The sequence below is a fragment of the Salmo salar genome, chromosome 12 (assembly GCF_965601325.2).
Source record: "Salmo salar chromosome 12, fSalSal1, whole genome shotgun sequence".
NCBI lineage: Eukaryota > Metazoa > Chordata > Actinopteri > Salmoniformes > Salmonidae > Salmo > Salmo salar.
In genome coordinates, this window is record NC_138302.1 from 38,505,165 (window position 1) to 38,525,741 (window position 20,577).

The window sequence follows — 20,577 nt, forward strand, 5'->3', positions numbered from 1 at the left end:
AGTGAACCAAGGGCTATATCTGTTCTTAGTTCTACATTTTTTGAATGGGGCATGCTTATTTAAGATGGTGAGGAAATTACTTTTAAAGAACGATCAGGCATCCTCGACTGACGGGATGAGGTCAATATCCTTCCAGGATTCCCGGGCCAGGTCGATTAGAAAGGCCTGCTCGCAGAAGTGTTTTAGGGAGTGTTTGACAGTGATGAGGGGTGGTCGTTTGACCGTGGATCCATAGCAGATGCAGGCAATGAGGCAGTGATCGCTGAGATCCTGATTGAAAACAGCAGAAGTGTATTTGGAGGGAAAATTGGTCAGGATGATATCTATGAGGGTGACCATGTTTACAGATTTTGGGTTGTACCTGGTGGGTTCCTTGATAATTTGTGTGAGATTGAGGGCATCTAGCTTAGATTGTAGGACTGCCGAGGTGTTAAGCAGCTCCCAGTTTAGGTCACCTAACAGAACGAACTCTGAAGATGGATGAGGGGCAATCAATTCACATTCGTCTTTCAACTTTGTGGCAACAGCTTGGGGAAGGCCCCTTCCTGTTTCAGCATGACAATGCCCCTGTGCACAAAGTGAGGTCCATACAGAAATGGTTTGTCGAGATCGATGTGGAAGAACTTGACTGGCCTGCACAGACCCCATCAAACTTTGGAACGCCGACTGCGAGCCAGTCCTAATCGCCCAACATCAGTGCCCGACCTCACTAATGCTCGTGTGGCTGAATTGAAGCAAGTTCCCACAGCAATGTTCCAACAACTAGTGGAAAGCCTTCCCAAAAGAGTGGAGGCTGTTATACCAGCAAAGGGGGGACCAACTCCATATTAATGCCCATGATTTTGGAATGAGATATTTGACGAGCATACTTTTGGTCATGTAGTGTATGTTTGGAGGCTGAGGGACATTATGCTATTTTCCTTCAGTTTAGAAACGTTTAAGTCAGTGCTGCCCAACCCTCTTCCTGGAGATCTACTGTCCTGTAGGTTTTCAGTCCAACCCTAATTTAGCGTATCTGATTCAGCTTGTTAAGGTCTTGTTGAGCAGCTAATTAGTAGAATCAGGTGTGTTAAATTAGGGTTGCACTGAAAACCCACAGGATGGTGGATCTCCAGGAAGAGGGTTGGGCAGCCCTGGTTTAAGTCATAAGTGTCCCAAGAAATACTTAAAGTTAAATATTTAAAGGGTATCGCATTGAGTAGATGTAATGCAGCAAATGTCATTTTGGACCCAAAGAATTTGATGGGCTTGATCCCAACCTGATGTTCTGATTTCTTGTTACAGATAGTGTTCCGGAAGATCAGTGATGTGAAACGTGAGGAAGAGGAGATGCTCAAAAGGAATAATGAGGCCCCTCTGAACCTTCCTCCGGACCACCCTGTCCGTCGCCTCTTCCAGCGCTTCCGGCAGCAGAGGGAGGCGCGACTGGCAGCAGAGCGAGCTAGTCAGGGGGAGCCACCAGACGTGGAGAAGGGCACAATCCACCTGGAGCAAACCAAGATCCATGAGGTCCTCGCCTCCACCAGCATCATCATGGTGACCGAGAGCCCTGCCACTCCCACAGCTTCGTCCACATTGTCATCTTTGTCCTCCAAGCCCTCTAGCCGAGTCATGCTTCATGCCCCTGCCATCCAAAATGGCAACCTCGTAGGCTGCAAGTCCGCAGAGCCTGCGCCAAAGACCAAAAAGGGCTGGGGTCGTTTCAAGGAGTCCGTTGTGAAAGCAGAGTCATGGAGCAGCGTTTCTAAGGCCGAGTCCATGGAGACCTTGCCGGACAGGACTAAGTCCCATAACGAGATGTCTCTCAAGAAGACGGACTCTTGTGACAGCGGTATTACTAAGAGCGACCTGCGCTTAGATAACGTGGGTGACGCCCGCACTCCACAGGACCGGAGCCCTGTGCAGTCAAAAGGGAAGCTGGTTGTCTGTCCTATACCCGTACAGACCATGCACGCCTCTTTCCTGGAGCTGAAGCAGGAACTTAGGGGAGACATCGGGTCTCTTAATGGCCGCATGGCGGTGGTGGAGGCACAGCTGGCCGAGATGCTTCAACTGCTAAAATCGAAAAAGGCCTCTAGTTCGAGAAAGCCCTCTCGCTCATCCAGTTTCTTTGAGATGTCACGACCGGCATCCCCTGATTCCGATAAGGACGACAGCTTCTCACAATCTTGACACTGCATGTTTTGGCAGTCTATGCAGTGTTTCCCAACTTCAGTCCCTGATTACCCCCAACAGTACACTTTTTTGTTGTAGCCCCGGACAAGCACACCTGATTCAACTTGTTAATTATCAAGCCCTCAATGAGTTGAATCAGGTGAGTTTGTCCGGTGCTACACCAAAAATGTGTGCTGTTGGCGGTACTCAAACTGGAGTTGTGAAACATTGGTCTATGGGACTTGAAGTGAATACATCCTAGAGTTCATCCAGGAGCTGGCTGCGTTGTCGCAAAAATCTGAAAGAGGTTTTGTGAAGACTTGGGCAATAAGATGTTCCCAAATTAGTACAGATGAGTAATGAGGGATTTTCTTACCCTTTTTATGTTATTATTATTAGATATAAGGGTAATCTGGATTTAAAAAAATGCACATCTGGATTATCTCTGCACCTTGAGGTACATACTGTGTGATATTCCATGGATCTACTTTTGTAGGGGTTCAAACTGTACAACAGCATAAATAACACATTTGTTGTCGAATTTCTTTTCAATTGGACTCGGTTTAGTTTTAACTTGGTCACACATTTCTCATGGTAAAATGACTAAACCCTTGAGGTTTTCATAAAATATGTGCACTCATAATTGAAATTAGCAATAATATTTTATTGCATTTATATAGTTTTTCACCAGGTCTCAAAGCACTTCACTTTGCAGGGGGTGTTGTGGCCATGATAACATGAACAGTGTGGAGCAACAGCGAGGATGCACATATCTGAAATGGCATTGTCCATAAATGGATTTGCTTTCATTATAGTTTGTCAACGGTTAATGCATTACTGGGATAAAGTAGAATCTTGTAAATAATGATAGATTTTTATGTTGGATATCCATCACTGCCCAATGGCAGTGGGTACATGTACAGTACATGAGCACAGTTGCACAATATGAAAGTGTACCATGTGTGGTATAATTTCATTGGGAAAGCTGGATATTTAGAATTTTTGTGTGTGTTAAATGTCCTCGCATGATAACATGTTTGGTCATTATAATACGGTATGTTGCAAAATTTAAGTTACACCAAAAATACATGTTTGAGCCATTTCTAAAGTAGACGTTTTCACCCCATCCAACCGTTATGTTATTTGGTTTTGTCCAGTCAACAACCAAACAAATGTTTGCTATGCGAGCTCAAAGCACGCATTTGCAATAACTGCAAACTTGTTAAGTAACGCAAATGTACACAAACATACCTTGAAAGCAGTGTGGCTTGTTATTTATGGCATTGCTCTCTCTTTGTATTAAAATGAGGGAAAAATCATGGATTGTGAACTGTCAGTGTATGGTGGAAACCATGGCACCTTTTCAACCAAGGTCCATCCTAAATTGTCATGGGAAGAAGTCAAATCTCGACTATGAAACCTTGATATACTGTTGATATAATACGCAAAGTATTGCCATTTATATTGTGGCTGTAGCATTTCTATTGCAATGTTAAAGGAGTAAAATGAGATACTTGTACAGACAGGTCCAAAATTATTGGAACCCTTGATAAAGATGAGGAAAAATAAATAATATATACTGAGCTATATTGTATGCCAAACAAAATTTGGGAAAATTATATATTTTATACTAATACCATTGCTCAGAGAAAGAGATTTTGTTTGACAAGTAATAATTGTTTAAAAAAAAATAAAAAAAAAAGATGGGTGCCAATCATTTTGACCCCTCTGTTTTTAATACTCTGGCACCCTCCCCCTTGCGAGGATAATGGCACTGAGCCTTTTCTGAAATGTTTTATGAGATTGGAGAACACATTGGGAGGGATCTTAGACCATTCCTCTATATGGAATCTTTCCAGATCCTTGATATCCTTTGTCTGCGCTTATGGACTGCGATTTTCAATTCAAACCACAGTATTCATTGGGCTTCAAGTCCATAGACAGATGGCCATTGCAAAATATTGATTTTGTGGTCAATTAACCATTTCCTTTGTGTATTTTGATATGCGCTTGGGGTTATTGTCTTGCTGGAAGAGCCACTTGCGGCCAAGTTTCATCCTCTTGGGAGAGGCAACCAGGTTTTTGGGATAAAATGCCCTAGTACTTGGTAAAGTTCATGATGCTGTTGACATTAACAAGGGCCCCAGGACCAGTGGAAGCAAAATAGCTCATAACATCAAAAGATCTACCACCATAAAGTAGGTATGAGGTTCTTTTCTTTTCTGCATATGCATTCTTTTGATGCCAAACCCACCACTCCTGTGCATGGCCAAAGAGCTCTACTTATGTCATCAGACCATCCTCAGGTTCAAATCCAAGTGCCAATGCAAACTCCCAAGCGTTTCCCCTTGTGTGTTGCTCTCAATTAAGTTTTTTTCTGGCAACCCTTCCAAAAAGCCTATGGCTGGGCATTATAGATTTGAAGACTTACTTGGTGACCCGAAGATGTTCTGTAATTCTCCAAATTTGGCTCTAGATTTTTCTTTACATCCCAAACCATCTTCCTTACTGTGTGTGGGGACAAGATACACATGCTTCCAATATCAGGCAGGTTTATCACTGTTCCAGAAGTTTTAAACCTAATTGTTGGCATAATAGTGGTAAGTGGTAATTTTTTTGTACTCATTGTGAGTTCTTCGCCTTTTCCCATGGTGATGGATGATACATTTACATGCGTGTTACCTAATTTTTATACTCCAGTAAAACAGGGAGCCATGGAAGACCACAATACAGTTATTTAAGGTGAGATTCATTTTAAAAAGTAGAATGTTAATGCAGATTGTTTGTTTTCATAAGAATCTTTCGGTGTGCCATTCATCTTTTTGAGATATATTATTTCTCTGAGCAATTGTATTAGTATAAAATAATGTAAAAATTTGAGCATACAATATAGCTCAGCATTTGTATTTACAGTGCGTTCGGAAAGTATTCAGACCCTTTGACTTTTTCTACATTTCATTACATTATTACAACCTTATTCTAATGGATTCAATTGTTTTTTTCCCCTCATCAATCTACACACAATACCCCATAATGACAAAGCAGAAACAGGTTTTTAGAAATGTTTGCAAATGTATAAAACAACAACTGAAATATTACATTTACATAAGTATTCAGACCCTTTACGCAGTACTTTGTTGAAGCACCTTTTGCAGCGATTACTGCCTTGAGTCTTCTCCCATTTTTCTCTGCAGTTTCTCTCAAGCTGAGATGGGGAGCACCGCTGCACAGCTATTTTCAGGTCTCTCCCGAGATGTTAGATTGGGTTTAAGTCCGGGCTCAGGCTGGGCATTCAGAGACTTGTCACGAAGCCATTTCTGCACTGTCTTGGCTGTGTGCTTAAGGTCGTTGTCCTGTTGGAAGGTGAACCTTCGCCCCAGTCTGAGGTCCTGAGTGCTCTGGAGCAGGTTTTCATTAAGGATCTCTGTACTTTGCTCCGTTCATCTTTGCCTCGATCCTGACTAGTCTCCCAGTCCCTGCCGCTGAAAAACATGCCCACAACATGATGCTGCCACCACCATGCTTCACCATAGGGATGGTGCCAGGTTTCCTCCAGACGTGACACTTGGCATTCGGCCAAAGAGTTCAACCTTGGTTTCATCAGACCAGAGAATCTTGTTTCTCATGGTCTGAGAGTCCTTTAGGTGCCTTTTGGCAAAACTCCAAGTGGGCTGTGATGTACCTTTTACTGGAGGAGTGGCTTCCGTCTGGCCACTACCATAAAAGGCCTGATTGGTGGACTGCTGCAGAGATAGTTTTCCTTCTGGAAGGCTCTCCCATCTCTACAGAGGAACTCTGGAGCTCCGTCAGAGTGACCATCGGGTTCTTGGTCACCTCCCTGACCAACGCCCTTCTCCCCCGATTGCTCAGTTTGGCGGGGCGGCCAGCTCTAGGAAGAGTCTTGGGGGTTCTAAACTTCTTCCATTTAAGAATGATGGAGGCCACCGTGTTCATTTCTGCAGTTTCAATGCTGCTGAAAAGTTTTTGTACCCTTCCCCAGATCTGTGCCTCGACACAATCCTGTCTCTGAGGACTACCGAAAATGTATTCGACCTCATGGCTTGATTTTTGCTCTGACATGCACTGTCAACTGTGGGACCTTATATATAGACATTAGTGTGCCTTTTCAAATCATGTCCAATCAATTGAATTTACCACAGGTGGACACCAATCAAGTTGTAGAAACATCTCAAGGATGATCAATGGAAACAGGATGCACCTGAGCTCAATTGAGTCTAATAGCAAAAGGTCTGAATACTTAAATAAAAAAAACATACCTTATTTAAATAAGATACTTGCCAAGATTTCTAAAAAAAACTTTTCGCTTTGTAATTATGGGGTATTTAATCCATTGTATAATAAGGCTGTAACGTAACAAAATGTGGAAAAAGTCAAGGAGTCTGAATAGTTTCCGAATGCACGGTATACCGTCTTTTTTGCTTATCTTTATCAAGGGTGCTAATAATTTTGCATATAATGTATAAGGAATATAAAAATCAGGAAATAGTTGCACTTTTGCCATTTAAAGAAACATTGTAGTCTATGCATGAGAACTGCATCTGAATTTGTATTTTCCTTGAGCAATTATAAAAAGACATTGAAAATGAATCAGTATCTCCCAATGCTGGCCCTTGACACTCCCTTTCTACACATTTGTTATTCATGGAATAACACCAATAATTAAAATTAGAAAACAAATTGGATCCAACTCATTTAACCCTGGATTTGCATCGTCTATGTCTTTCCTGCAGCCTTGTTTGTTGTGTACATGATTGCACCACAATGTTTGTACTTGACCTTAAAACTGTAATGACAATGTATGCACTGTTCTAAAATGTCAGATTAGGAGGAATACTAATAATGAATTGTAAGGACTAATAATGAATAGTAAGGAAAGTTTTCACACCCCTTGCCTTTTTACATATTTTGTGTTACAGCCTGAATTTAAAATGTATTATATTTAGATTTTTTTGTCACTGGTCTACACACAAAGTGTGGAATTCTGTTTTTAGACATGTTTACAAAAATGAAAAGCTTAAATGTCTTGAGCCAATAAGTATTCAACCCCTTTGTTATGGCATGCCTAAAAAAGTTCAGGAGTAAAAATGTGCTTATGTCACGGTGTTCAATAATCGTTTTTAAACATGATTTTTGAAGGGACTACCGCTGTACCCCACACATACAATTATCTGTAAGATCCCTCAGTTGAAGCTGTGAATTTCAACCACAAAGAAGAGGGAGGTCTTGCAATGCCTCGCAAAGGGCACCTATTAGTAGATGGGTTAAAAAAAAAAAAAAAAAAACAGACCATGAATATCCCTTTGAGCATGGTCAAGTTATTAATTACATTTTTTTATGTTGTATCAATACACCCAGTCACTACAAAGATACAGGCGTCCTTCCTAACTCAGTTGCCGAAGAGGAAGGAAACCACTCAGGGATTTCACCATGAGGCCAATGGTGACTTTAAAACAGTTAGAGTTAAAATGGCTGTGACAGGAGAAAACAACAGAGGATGGATCAACAACATTGTCAATTAGGTTATTACTGTGGAATAACTACAGAGTGAAGACAAAAGCTTGCACAGAACAAAAAAAAACATTCCAAAACATGCAGTAAAGTAAATATTGCAAAAGTAATACTGCAAAAAATGTGGCACATTTTGTCCTGAATACAAAGTGTTACTGAGTAGCACTCTACATATTTTCAAGCATAGTGGTGGCTGCATCGTAATATGGGTATGCGTGTAATCGTTAAAGACGGGAATTTTTCAGAACAAGAAATAAATGGAAGGAGCTAAGCACAGGCAAAATCCTAGAGGAAAACCTGGTTCAGTCTGCTTTCCACCAGACACGGGGAGATGAATTCACCTTTCATCAGCAGGACAATAACCTAATCCACAAGGCCAAATCTACTGCGGAGTTGCTTACCAAGAAGACAGTGAATGTTCCTGAGTGGCCAATTTACAGTTTTGACTTAAATCTGCTTGAAAAACCTATGGCAAGACCTGAACATGGTTGTCTAGCAATAATCAACAACCAATTTGACAGAACTTGAACATTTTTGAAAATAATGAATGGGAAATTGCACAATCCAGGTGTGGACAGCTCTGAGAGACTTACCCAGAAATACTCACTGCTGTAATCGCTGCCAAAATTGTGATTCTAACGTCAAATCAAATTGTATGTCGAATACAACAGGTGTAGACCTTACAGTGAAATGCTTATTACAAGCCCTTAACCAACAATGCAGTTAAGTAAAAAAATAGATTAGTACATTTTTATATAACAAATAATTAAAGAGCAGCAGTAAAATAACAGTAGTGAAGCTATATACAGGGGGTACCAGTACAGAGACAACGTGCGGGGGCACAGGTTAGTCGAGGTAATATGTACATGTAGGTAGAGTTAGTGACTATGTATAGATAATAAACAGAGTAGCAGCAGCGTAATGGGGGTGGGGGGCGGGGGGGGGGGGGGCAATGCAAATAGTCTGGGTGTAGCCATTTGATTAGCTGTTCAGGAGTCTTATGGCTTGGGGGTAGAAGCTGTTAAGAAGCCTTTTGGACCTAGACTTGGCGCTCCAGTACCGCTTGCCGTGCGGTAGTAGAGAGAACAGTCTATGACTAGGGTGGCTGGAGTCTGTGACAATTTTTAGGGCCTTCCCCTGACACCGCCTGCTAGAGAGGTCCTGAATAGTAGGAAGCTTGGCCCCAGTGATGTACTGGGCCGTACGCACTACCCTCTGTAGTGCCTTGTGGTCGGAGGCCGAGCAGTTGCCATACCAGGCAGTGATGCAACCAGTCAGGATGCTTTCGATGGTGCAGCTGTAGAACTTTTTGAGGATCTGAGGACCCATGCCAAATCTTTTCAGTCTGCTGAGGGGGTATAGGCTTTGTCGTGCCCTCTTCACGACTGTCTTGGTGTGTTTGGACTATGATAGTTTGTTGGTGATGTGGACACCAAGGAACTTGAAGCTCTCAACATGTATTGACTCAGGTGGTTGAATACTTATCTAATCAAGATATGCGTTTCATCTTTATTCACAAATGTTAGAATTTTTCTTATACTTAAGAGTATTTTGTGTATATTGTTGACAAAAAATGACAATGAAATCCATTTTAATCCCACTTTGTAACAAAATGTGGAAAGATTATAGGTGTATGAATACTTTCTAAAGGCACTGTACATGTTATTCTATTCACATACTGTCACAAAGATGAGTATTTGTAAAAAGTGTATAATGTTCATATTAAATTTTGTACTTTGGATGCATTTTCGAATTTGGTAGGACTTATAAATACATTCAACCACAAGTGGAAAAGGATTTCCCTTTGCAATAACTTCCCTAGATAACCTTGTAAACACTAGATTATCATTTATTTCAAGTCTCATTCGTTACTGTGAGCACCAAGGAGGTTTGCTACTGAAATTAGCTCTTATAAAGCTCTTATTTGGCCTATAGCACCACGCTCAACAGTTTCCCGTGTGAATCAAGAATGGTCCACCACCCAAAGGACATCCAGCCAACTTGACAACTGTGGGAAGCATTGGAGTCAACATGGGCCAGCATCCCTGTGGAACGCTTGACACCTTGTAGAGTCCATGCCCTGACGAATTGAGGCTGTTCTGAGGGCAAAAGGGGGTACAACTCAATATTTGGAAGGTGTTCCTGTTTTGTACACTCAATTTATAATATACTGTATATAGTTATAGTAAGCTATATGTAACTATAGGCTAGAACCACTCTAAATACCCACCCAAACAAGTCTTAGGGCTCAGACACACCAATAGCGTTTGCTGGCTGAGAGTACTTGGCACCTCTGAATGTAATTTGCGAACAGAGTGCGTATGTAGAATCGGCAGTCTGACGTCTACTGCGAGTGGTCCCTAAAACAGAGCGCTGAACCAGATGAATGCTAGATCCACAGTCGGTGCGATGTGTGCAAGCCTTTAGTTGAAAAGCAACACAGCAAAGATTGTGGTTTGTGAATCTGCTACTTATGTGGACTGAACCAACTATGAATACCAGGAACGCCAGATCCCACAGCACACTCAGTATGGTGCAACTGGGGCTTTGAGTCCCCTTGAACCATGGTCATTAGATTGGTTTGTTTTCTCTGATAGCCTCTCTAATCTGATTAGATCTGTAGAGATACTCTGGTCCTTTGGGCACTTTACATCAGATACTTGATTAGTATCAGACATTCAACTACAACAGCAGAGCATAAGTAACAAACCTACACAACACAGTGCATTCAGAAAGTATTCACTTTCCTACATTTTGTTACATTACAGCCTTATTCTAAAATTGATATTTTTGTATGTATTCAATCAATCTACACACAATACCCCATAATGGCAAAGCAAAAACAGTTTAGACACTTTGGAAATATCACTTTTACGTAAGTATTCAGACCCTTTACTCAGTACTTTGTTGAAGCACCTTTGGCAGGGATTACAGCCTTGAGTGTTCTTGGGTAGGACGCTACAACCTTGGCACACCTGTAACCTCTGTCAGGTTCGATGGGGAGCGTCGCTGCACAGCTATTTTCAGGTCTCTCCAGAGATGTTTGATCGGGTTCAAGTCCGGGCTCTGGCTGGGCCCCTCAAGGACATTCAGAGACTTGTCCCGAAGACACTCCTGCGTTGTCTTGGCTGTGTGCTTAGAGTCGGTGTCCTGTTGGAAGGTGAACTGTCGCCCCAGTCTGAGGTCTGAGCGCTCTGAAGCAGGGTTTCATCAAGGATCTCTCAGTACTTTGCTCTGTTCATCTTCCCCTTGATCCTGACTAGTCTCCCAGTTCCTGGCGCTGAAAACATCCCCACAGCATGATGCTACCTTCACCATAGGGATGGTTGCCAGGTTTCCTCCAGACGTGACGCTTGGCATTCAGGCCAAAGAGTTCAAGCTTGGATTCATCAGATCAGAGCATCTTGTTTCTCATTGTCTGAGAGTCCTTTAGGTGCCTTTTGGAAAACTCCAAGCGGGCTGTCATGTGCCTTTTACTGAGGAGTGGCTTCCGTCTGGCCACTACCATAAAGGCCTGATTGGAGTGCTGCAGAGATAGTTTTCCTTCTGGAAGGTTCTCTCATCTCCACACAGGAACTCTGGAGCTCCGTCAGAGTGACAATCGGGTTCTTGGTCACCTCCCTGACCAACGCCCTTCTCCCCCGATTGCTCAGTTTGGCCGGGCGGCCAGCTCTAGGAAGAGTCTTGGTGGTTCCAAACTTCTTCCATTTAAGAATGATGGAGGCCACTGTGTTCTTGGGGACCTTCAATGCTGCAGACATTTTTTGGTACTCTTCCCCAGATCTGTGCCTCGACACAATCCTGTCTCGGAGCTCTACGGACAATTCCTTCGACCTCATGGCTTGGTTTTTGCGCTGATATGCACTGTCAACTGTGGGACATTATATAGACAGGTGTGTACATTTCCAAATCATGTCCAATCAATTGAATTTACCACAGGTGGACTCCAATCAAGTTGTAGAAACATCTCAAGGATGATTAATGGAAAGAAAATGCACCTGAGCTCAATTTTGAGTCTCAAAGCAAAGGATCTGAATACTTATTTAAATACATTTTTTATTTAGACATTTTAGAATAAGGCTATAACATAAAATGTGAAATTTCAAGGGGTCTGAATACTTTCCGAATGAACTGTATAAAGGCTTCACACTTTACTTAACCAGGTGTGAAGAGTATAATGATCAGAATGTATGGTTCTCAAGCAACCAAGTAGTCAAGGTTCCATTAGAAATCAGGGTAATTACTCTGGATAATTGAAGGAAAATGATTCAATCAAAAATATTACTACAAATCATTATAAAATTACATTAATTGTAATAAAGACAAATTGAAATTCATACCCTAACACACTAAACTGCAGTGAGTAAGAGGAGCCATTAGCCTGGCATATTTGATATTCTGCAGACTTACAACAGGGAATCACACAGCATCCCTCCGGAAATCCCCCCCTCCCTCCCTCCCTCTCATTTGATGATCTGCAATGCAGTGCCAGGCCTTCCACCCTCCTCCTTCCCCTTTTTCTTCTTGGGCAATCTTTGCAGTGCCCAAACAGGGGGGCTATCCTGAGTTGTGCAGACTGGCAACTAAGCATGCCATTACAGTCCTACTCCTCCCACTCCTGCCTGGGCTGAGGACACATTTCCTGCATCTCATGAAGTATTGGCTGAAGCCACAGCTCCATCTAGAGAGCACTAGGTACCCACTAAAATTAAAGCTGCTTCTATTACAAAATGCACAAGGTGTACTAACCAAAGGTTTCATAGCTGATAGTGAGTGTATGATTGGAAAATGATACATTTCTGAGCATGGTGGGTTCTAAATATGCTGTGTCTGTTCAAGTTGTGTCGCTTTTGAGCCAGTAGAGCACATTTTAGTCAAATATTTCGAGCGGGTAAAAGAATGTAGTGACAGTGCAAGGCACAGCATAATAAAAGGTATTGGAAATTAATAGCCAGATATTCTTCCACCAGAAAAGCAAAGACTGGGATGTAAGTGAACTTAAGTTAGATGATCCAACTATGTGCCCACTTATTGTGGGGACATGACAGTTTGGCTGACCTCTTTCTACATTGTCCAATGGTTGTGTTTTTTATATTGGTCAAGTGCCGGATGTCATGGCAACGGGGCAAGTCGACACCCTGATTGGCTGGCTGGCCAGGATCATCCGTTGCGGTTTGCAGTGAGAATTGCTGAGTGGACCCTCCTTTTTAAAGCCCCCTCCCTGCCTCCCCCGTGGACTTCATGGCCTCCTATTATTTAGCAGATTTGTTTTTGCATCCTGGTTGAACCTTCTAGTGTGAAAGGGAAAAAAAACGATCAGGATCATATATGTGCCTTTGCAGGGACGCGGGGGGCATAACCTAACAAATGTGTGGGGTCAATTGGTAAGGACTGCTTTGCGTTTGTTATTCCTCCAGAGGTAGGAACTTTAGCTGAGTACTGTAAGTCGTGTGCCGAAAGAAGAGTGGAAGTTGACTGTGTGGCTTTAAAGAGGGGTAGCTTGGGTGTGGATATACTAATGGCAGCAATTGGAGTTCCTCACCTCCATTTTAATACTTGAACTCTAAACAATTGCTCAGGAGTAAGACCCTCTCAACTCCTGATGTATTTAAGGCAAGTGCTAATAACTTGTAAGAAAGTAATTGTGGTATCTTGGTAGTTTTCATGCCAAACACAGACTACGGTATGTTCTACTTTGAAAAGTTATTCTCAATGGATATTTTAGGGCCACCATTCGGCTATAACTATATTTGAACTCTTATCAGTGTTTGGAATCTTTAGCTACCAATGAGGAACATTTGTAATGCTATTGAAGAACATTTGCTAAGAGTGAGTGTATGCCTGGTTGGTGATTAGGTAAATGCTTTAAGATTTGCACAGACACTAAGCTCACTAAGCTCAGGTAAGCCAGATAACAGACATTTTTCTCTCCTGTCCATCCTGTAGCAACTAGCAGGATGGACAGGAGAGAAAAATGTCTGTTATCTGTCTTACCCGACTAAGGGGACTGGTCAGTAACAAAATGGCAAGATTTCAGCTCTCAGGTTGGGGGCTGGAATTGTAAACTGTATAATAGCAATCTCCTCACTCTCGCAAGTTGAGAGGGGGCACTATCAGAGCAGAAAAGAACAACCTGGATGTATAATGTGGAAATACAAGGGTGTGGAAATATTCATTATCAACAAGGAATGTTCTAAGTGAAGAAATTAATGGAAGAGGAAAATATTTCTGGCACTTGGTGAAATGTTTAGGATTTCCGACACTATGAGCAAGGACTATGACATTTATTGAACAACTACTTGAAAACGACCAGACACTTACTTTAACCTAGATGTCATGAAGAGGTCAGCAAGAGGTCAAGAACAATTCAGAGGGTTCACACCTAGGCTTCAATCAAACATGATATCTAAAGAGGCTCCTAAAGCTTTAGGACATTGATTAAGGTACAAAATTAAACAACCCATTTTGAATTGAAGACACCCCGCTCCTAACCTTGTACCACTTGAGAGGACAGAGAAACGGGAAATCTATCCTGACCTCTTTCCATAAAGCTAATGAAAAGTGGCAATGATGAGGGGGAAGAGGGAGCGGGGATGGATGCACTGAACAAACAATGTTGCCCTCGGTACATTTAACATCAAGCCCGCAGAGGGACAACAATGGCTTCAGCAAGGCCATACCACATCTAAACATTGCTAGATTTCTCTCTGGCCAGTTTAGCCGCGCTCGACCAGCAAAAGTCGAACAATTGAAGGTTTTATATTTTCCATCGTGCTCAGCAGTCAGAACTCGGTGGGGCTGTGCGGGGTCGGACATATGTAAGGGCTAAAAGGCTCGCTCGTGGTGCAGACTGCTTGCACGTCTGCCGCTGTGCAATAGCAAAGAATGTGAGCTCGGTGTAAGAAGGTTGCTATGGTGCTTCGGTGAGGACTGTTACTGGTTGAGGTACTGTTCTGGTTTCTTTTTCAGGTTTACTTTATGGAAGCCTGCCACAAGTGAGTGCAATTTAGATGCCATTTGATTAGGTGTGATTCAAAGCCATTTCTGTTAGTGTAATCCATTGTCCCGGCCTAGTTGTCGTTCGAGGTATCCTCATGCGACAGAGTGTGCGACAAAGTGGATGAAGTTTATTCAGTAGTTTGACGCCATATAGGTTAGGGTGGAAATTGCAGCCATACATTTTTAAGATACATACAGAACGTGTATGTACGGCTCTCTCAGTAGCGTGTGGCTGTGTGCCCTTGTCAGCAACCATAGTAACAAATTGTTTCCTCCAAGTATTCAGGTGTTTAAACTGTGCATGCTTTAAGGATAAGCAAGGCAAGAATATTGCATTAGTCTAAAATACATACAGAAAAAAGGCTGGTGATATAGGTATCAGAGGAGATGAGATTGATGTGTGCGCATTGGCAGTCCAGAACTTTACGGTAAACCCAAGAGTGTTGGTCACATAAAAGGTCAATAGTTCAGGTTGTCAGCCACATTGTTTTTAGCATGTTCTTTGCATATTCACATGCAAAAACAAGTTAATTGGGGGCAACTAAACAAATACAACACAGAATTGGGCAAGGGACACCCAAACTTTGCAGCCTAGCAAATATACACACACACACACACACACACACACACACATACATACATACATACACACAGTTGAAGTCAGAAGTTTACATACAGTACACCTTAGCCAAATACATTTAAACTCAGTTTCACAATTCCTGACATTTAACCCTAGTAAAAATGCCCCGTCTTAGGTCAGTTAGGATCACCACTTTATTTGAAGAATGTGAAATATCAGAATAATAGTAGAGAGAATAATTCATTTCAGCTTTCATCACATTCCCAGTGGGTCAGAAGTTTACATACACTCATTTAGTATTTGGTAGCAGTGCCTTTAAATGTTTTAACTTGGGTCAAACATTTTGGGTAGCCTTCCACAAGCTTCCCACAATAAGTTGGGTGAATTTTGGCCCATTCCTCCTGACAGAGCTGGTGTAACCGAGTCAGGTTTGTAGGCCTCTTTGCGCGCACACGCCTTTTCAGTTCTGCCCACAAATTTTCTACAGGATTGAAGTCAGAGTTTTGTGATGGCCTCTAATACCTTGACTTTGTTGTCCTTAAGCCATTTTGCCACAACTTTGGAACTATGCTTGGGTCATTGTCCATTTGGAAGACCCATTTGCGACCAAGCTTCAACTTCCTGACTGATGTCTTAAGATGTTGCTTCAATATATCCACATAATGTTCCCATCTCATGATGCCATCTATTTTGTGAAGTGCACCAGTCCCTCCTGCAGCAAAGCACCCCCCACAACAAGCTGCTGCCACCCGCGTGCTTCACGGTTGGGATGGTGTTCTTCGGCTTGCAAGCTCCCCCTTTTTCCTCCAAACATAACGATGGTCCTTATGGCCAAAAAGTTATATTTTTGTTTCATCTCGCCAGAGGACATTTCTCCAAAAAGTATGATCTCTGTCCCCATGTACAGTTGCAAACCTTAGTCTGGCTTTTTTATGGCGGTTTTGGGGCAGTGGCTTCTTCCTTGCTGAGCGGCCTTTCAGGTTATGTCGATATAGGACTCGTTTTACTGTGGATATAGATACCTTTGTACCTGCTTCCTCCTGCATCTTCACAAGGTCCTTTGCTGTTGTTCTGGGATTGATTTGCGTTCTGTATCTCTAGGAGACCGAATGTGTCTCCTTCCTGAACTGTATGATGGCTGCGTGGTCCCATGGTGTTAATACTTGCGTACTATTGTTTGTACAGATGAACGTGGTACCTTCAGGCATTTGGAAATTGCTCCCAAGGATGAACTAGACTTGTGGAGGTCTATAATTTTTTTGGTGAGGTCTTGGCTAATTTCTTGATTTTCCCATGATGTCAAGCAAAGAGTCAATGAGTTTGAAGGTAGGCCTTGAAATACATCCACAGGTACACCTCCAATTTACTCAAATGATGTCAATTAGCCTATCAGAAGCTTCTAATGCACAAAGTAGATGTCCTAACCGACTTGCCAAAACTATAGTTTGTTAACAAGACATTTGTGGAGTGGCTGAAAAACAAGTTTTAATGACACCAACCTAAATGCATGTAAACTTCCGACTTCAACTGTAGCTGACGGATGTAGAGAGAGACAAGTGCCTTAGCAGAATGCACTCTAAAGCTTGTGTGGTCCAGAGACGAGAACTCTACCATCTATGGGGAAAGCCTGGGCCATGACATCATTTTCTGGAATTTTACAAACTGTTTAAAAGGCACAGTCAACTTAGTGTATGTAAACTTCTGACCCACTGGAATTGTGAATCAGTGAATTATAAGTGAAATAATCTGTCTGTAAAGAATTGTTGGAAAAATTACTTGTGTCATGCACAAAGGAGATGTCCTAACCGACTTGCCAAAACTATAGTTTGTTAACAAGAAATTTGTGGAGTGGTTGAAAAACGAGTTTTAATGACTCCAACCTAAGTGTGTGTGTGTATATATATATATATATATATATATATATATATATATATATATATATATATATATATATATATATATATATATATATAGATAGATAAATCACACCAACCGTATATTTAGCTTGAGATCAGATCTTGTTGATCAAAATTGCAAGTTAGCTGCTTGCTGTATAGTCTCACCTGAAGGGCTTCAGATAATTGACAAAGTGGTGTTACTTCTCCTCAACATTAGTAAGCTTTCAGGACAGCAATATGATTATGTGAAAGGAGATCCAATAATGGTCATTTCAAATCCATTAACTGGCAGCAGGGCCTTTACTCAGGATGAATGATTAAGTAAATATCGTATTTGATTGCCAAATTGGGGCCAAGTTATTATTGACATCTGTACTTATGAATGATTGCACATTTCATCTGTGCAATTATCTAGGTCAATACTGCCTAAAAGAAAGAAAACAAGTATTTCACCTCCAATCCTCAAGCCTAAAAGTATTGACCTCATGTTAAATGTGGAACCAGTAACAGACACACGCTTCCAAGAGAAATTATATGCATGACTGCATGAGATTATTTTTCCTCGCCTTCATATATAATTACTAAAACAATGGACAACCTCTTGTGCAGATAGTCAGTCATGCAGTAACAGTCAAGTTAGCGGTCATATAAGGTACACCGTGCTTATATAAAATGGTGCTGTATAAACTAGTGGATTAAGCTGTTACCATTCCCCCAGGTTTCCCAAGGGGACGCTACTGAGAAGCTGGCTCACCAAGTCCCGGCCCAGACTGCTGTTGCTCATCGCGGGGTTGAAAAGGCCTCAGGTGACCCTCATGCGGAGGAAAAGGATGAAGCGCACAAAAGTAGCAAAGGCCACGTAAGCGGTAAATATGGCTAGTGTTGCATGTAAGAATAAACTCCCTTCCCTCAAAACGAATGATTCTTAAATAACTATACCGTCACAAGAGACACCCAAACCCAACAGTTGAGATTGAGGAACCGTTATTGGTCTAAGGAAATTAGTGTGTGTTGTGTGTAGTCTTCCAACACTTAATAGAAACCGTAAATTCTAATCATAAATGAATAATGCCTACTGTAAAGGAATAAACAGTGACACTTTATTTAAAGCCGACAGTGAAAATTCTTTATAACTTGTTATAAGCATGTAGGAGCCTTCGAGATGTCTTATTATAAGGCTTGCAATATGTCTAATCAAATCTTCAAAGTGACAAAATGTAGTCAGGATCATTACTAGATTATATAAGACATAAGGAGGCCAAACATGCTTCTGAGAAGTTTTGCATGATGTGTTATACCTATTGATGTAAAGTGTAACTAGATAAAATATTAACTGTACACTAAAGTTGATGGTTAATATTCGGCTTAATAATTAGAGTTCTGTGATGCCTACCTGTCAGGTTTCAAAGCCAGTCAAGAAAAGAAGAACTCAAGAGCAATTGCGCACAGCACACTTTCCTGTCCTCAAAATTCAGTAGAATGACTACCCAGCAGAGGTTCCAATCTTACCCCCAACGACAGACCACAGTTTACTATTAACTATGCCAAATGGCACTCAACATGACCATAGGCTATGTTCAGAATGGGGAACTACTTGCTAAATACTTGCTTACTACATGAGCATGCACATTGTACTAAACATACTACATCCGGTAGTGAATATGGGCAGGTATTCTGGGCGGGATTGCAAATGCTATTGTTAATCCAACACCTAGAGGTCCCAAACTCTTGACAAGAATATTGTCATTTTACCATAGAGTTATCTTGAGTTAGTACCTTGCCAGTAGGCTAGCTTGGGCTACAGCTACCTTCCCATTGTCATGACAGTATTCTGATGTTTGAAATCAAACTATCGCATCACTCATTAAAGGATAAGTGTTGGCTGCTAAATATGTCAATAAGATCTGAGACAAATAGGGGCATATCTTTGGTGTTAGCCACAACCCCTTCCTCCAGTAATAGTGTACAGTGATCTCATACAATAAAATTGCCACTTTGATTTAGCCATAACATGAAGAGAAAACAAAAAAAGGTTTTTCTCCATTGTACCGCATTCAGTTTTCCACTCGTTTGATGTGTCCCACCAGTGGCAAGTTTTACAACATACAATGGGAAATAGACCGATTCATGGCTAAATCTAAACATTGTTACAGTGTCATATCTACATTTGAGCCCCGGTTGCCATAAACATTTTAACTTAACTATGTAAGCTCTTACAAAAACGTTTAAAAATCGGAGAAACTCCATAGATCCCCATATTCATCTTGTACTCTTGATGTGTGCCCTCTGCTGCTAGAGTCTCTGGTACTGCACTCATCTGTGCGACCTCAGTGGTAGAAAATATATCTAATTTTGAGAGCTGTAATTCTTACATAAAAATCAGACATTCCTTGCTTTTATTCAATTTTGGGGCAAATGTTGTTTGACATCCTGGTCTGTCAACCATACTTAAACATACTACCCTGCATACTTTGTACACTGCAGCTAAACATACTATGTAATTCTGAGCCATAGGCTCTAGTCTCATTCTACAGCCATAGTCTCTAGGATAGGATAACACTACATGCACTTGCATAATGAAGATGGGGTGTAGTAGTTAAGTAAAATCAATTTGAAGGCTTCAAAAAGGTCAGCACCCCCTCAACCTACATGTCAGACTTCTGGTTGGCAATAAGATCTAATATACAGGACCAAATCAGCCTCTTAAAAACTAAATTCCCACCAGCAGCATAACCTCCGATGCTAGTGGCATGCTAATAATCTGGCCTGTTTCCTAGTGGGCATCTTGCCTCTGTAATCATCATTTCCCATTGGAAGCAGTCAGCATATTTCAACCTGGATCAATTGTATACTTTAAAATTGCCTAAGTAACCAAAGTGTGTCTTCAGTTTTTTTCTCCATTATCTTGATATATTATCGTTGCCATATCTAAATTAATATTGAACTATATAGGCCTGTTATAGCAATTAGTCAGTTCATTTGTCAAAATACAAATTATGATCAAATTGAAAAACACATGTTCTTTGTCTTATAGAACCTGCAATCGAATGCCGCATTTCACTTGAGGTCTTGGCAAAGAGGATCTCCCCACCGGAGTTAGATTTGAAAGACGAAGACATGGAAGAACTATGTTTTGAATCTTTGTCGAAGCAACGAACTAAAAGCCAAAGCAAACAGAAAAGGGGTTTAGCGTCTTTTGTGAAAACAAGGGATCTGCAACAGAGATCTAGACCCCCTGATTAAATCGAGATCTTCTCCTACACGCCCATTTGTATATCTCTTCAAATCCAAATTTGTTATGGTTCATTATAGTACAATGAGTGTGACTTGTACATTATTTACATCCAGTGGCATACATTTAGTTTAACAGAACTGACTATCGCTGTGTTCTTAGGATAGATATTTTCCAGTCAGAGA

The 20,577-nt window shown here is 41.4% G+C and overlaps 1 protein-coding gene and 1 long non-coding RNA gene across 3 annotated transcripts in view; both read left to right on the plus strand.

The window, feature by feature from the left end:
* The window catches only part of LOC106564801 (voltage-gated delayed rectifier potassium channel KCNH1), a 77,758-nt gene extending 68,339 nt beyond the window's left edge, over window positions 1–9,419 (plus strand). Inside the window, exon 12 of the mRNA XM_014131207.3 lies at window positions 1,285–9,419. Coding sequence (XP_013986682.2) covers window positions 1,285–2,172 — 888 coding nt within the window. The 3' untranslated portion in view covers window positions 2,173–9,419. The remainder of the gene's footprint in view (window positions 1–1,284) is intronic.
* A 3,501-nt stretch (window positions 9,420–12,920) lies between these two features.
* Window positions 12,921–20,420, plus strand: LOC106564800 (uncharacterized). 2 transcript variants are annotated; one of them, XR_001319541.3, is made up of 3 exons: window positions 12,921–13,067; window positions 17,879–18,026; window positions 20,195–20,420. It is a non-coding gene; the product is annotated as an uncharacterized LOC106564800 (long non-coding RNA). The 2 variants fall into 2 exon arrangements; XR_001319542.3 differs by lacking the exon at window positions 12,921–13,067 and adding an exon at window positions 14,308–14,628.
* The last annotated feature ends 157 nt before the right edge of the window (window positions 20,421–20,577 follow it).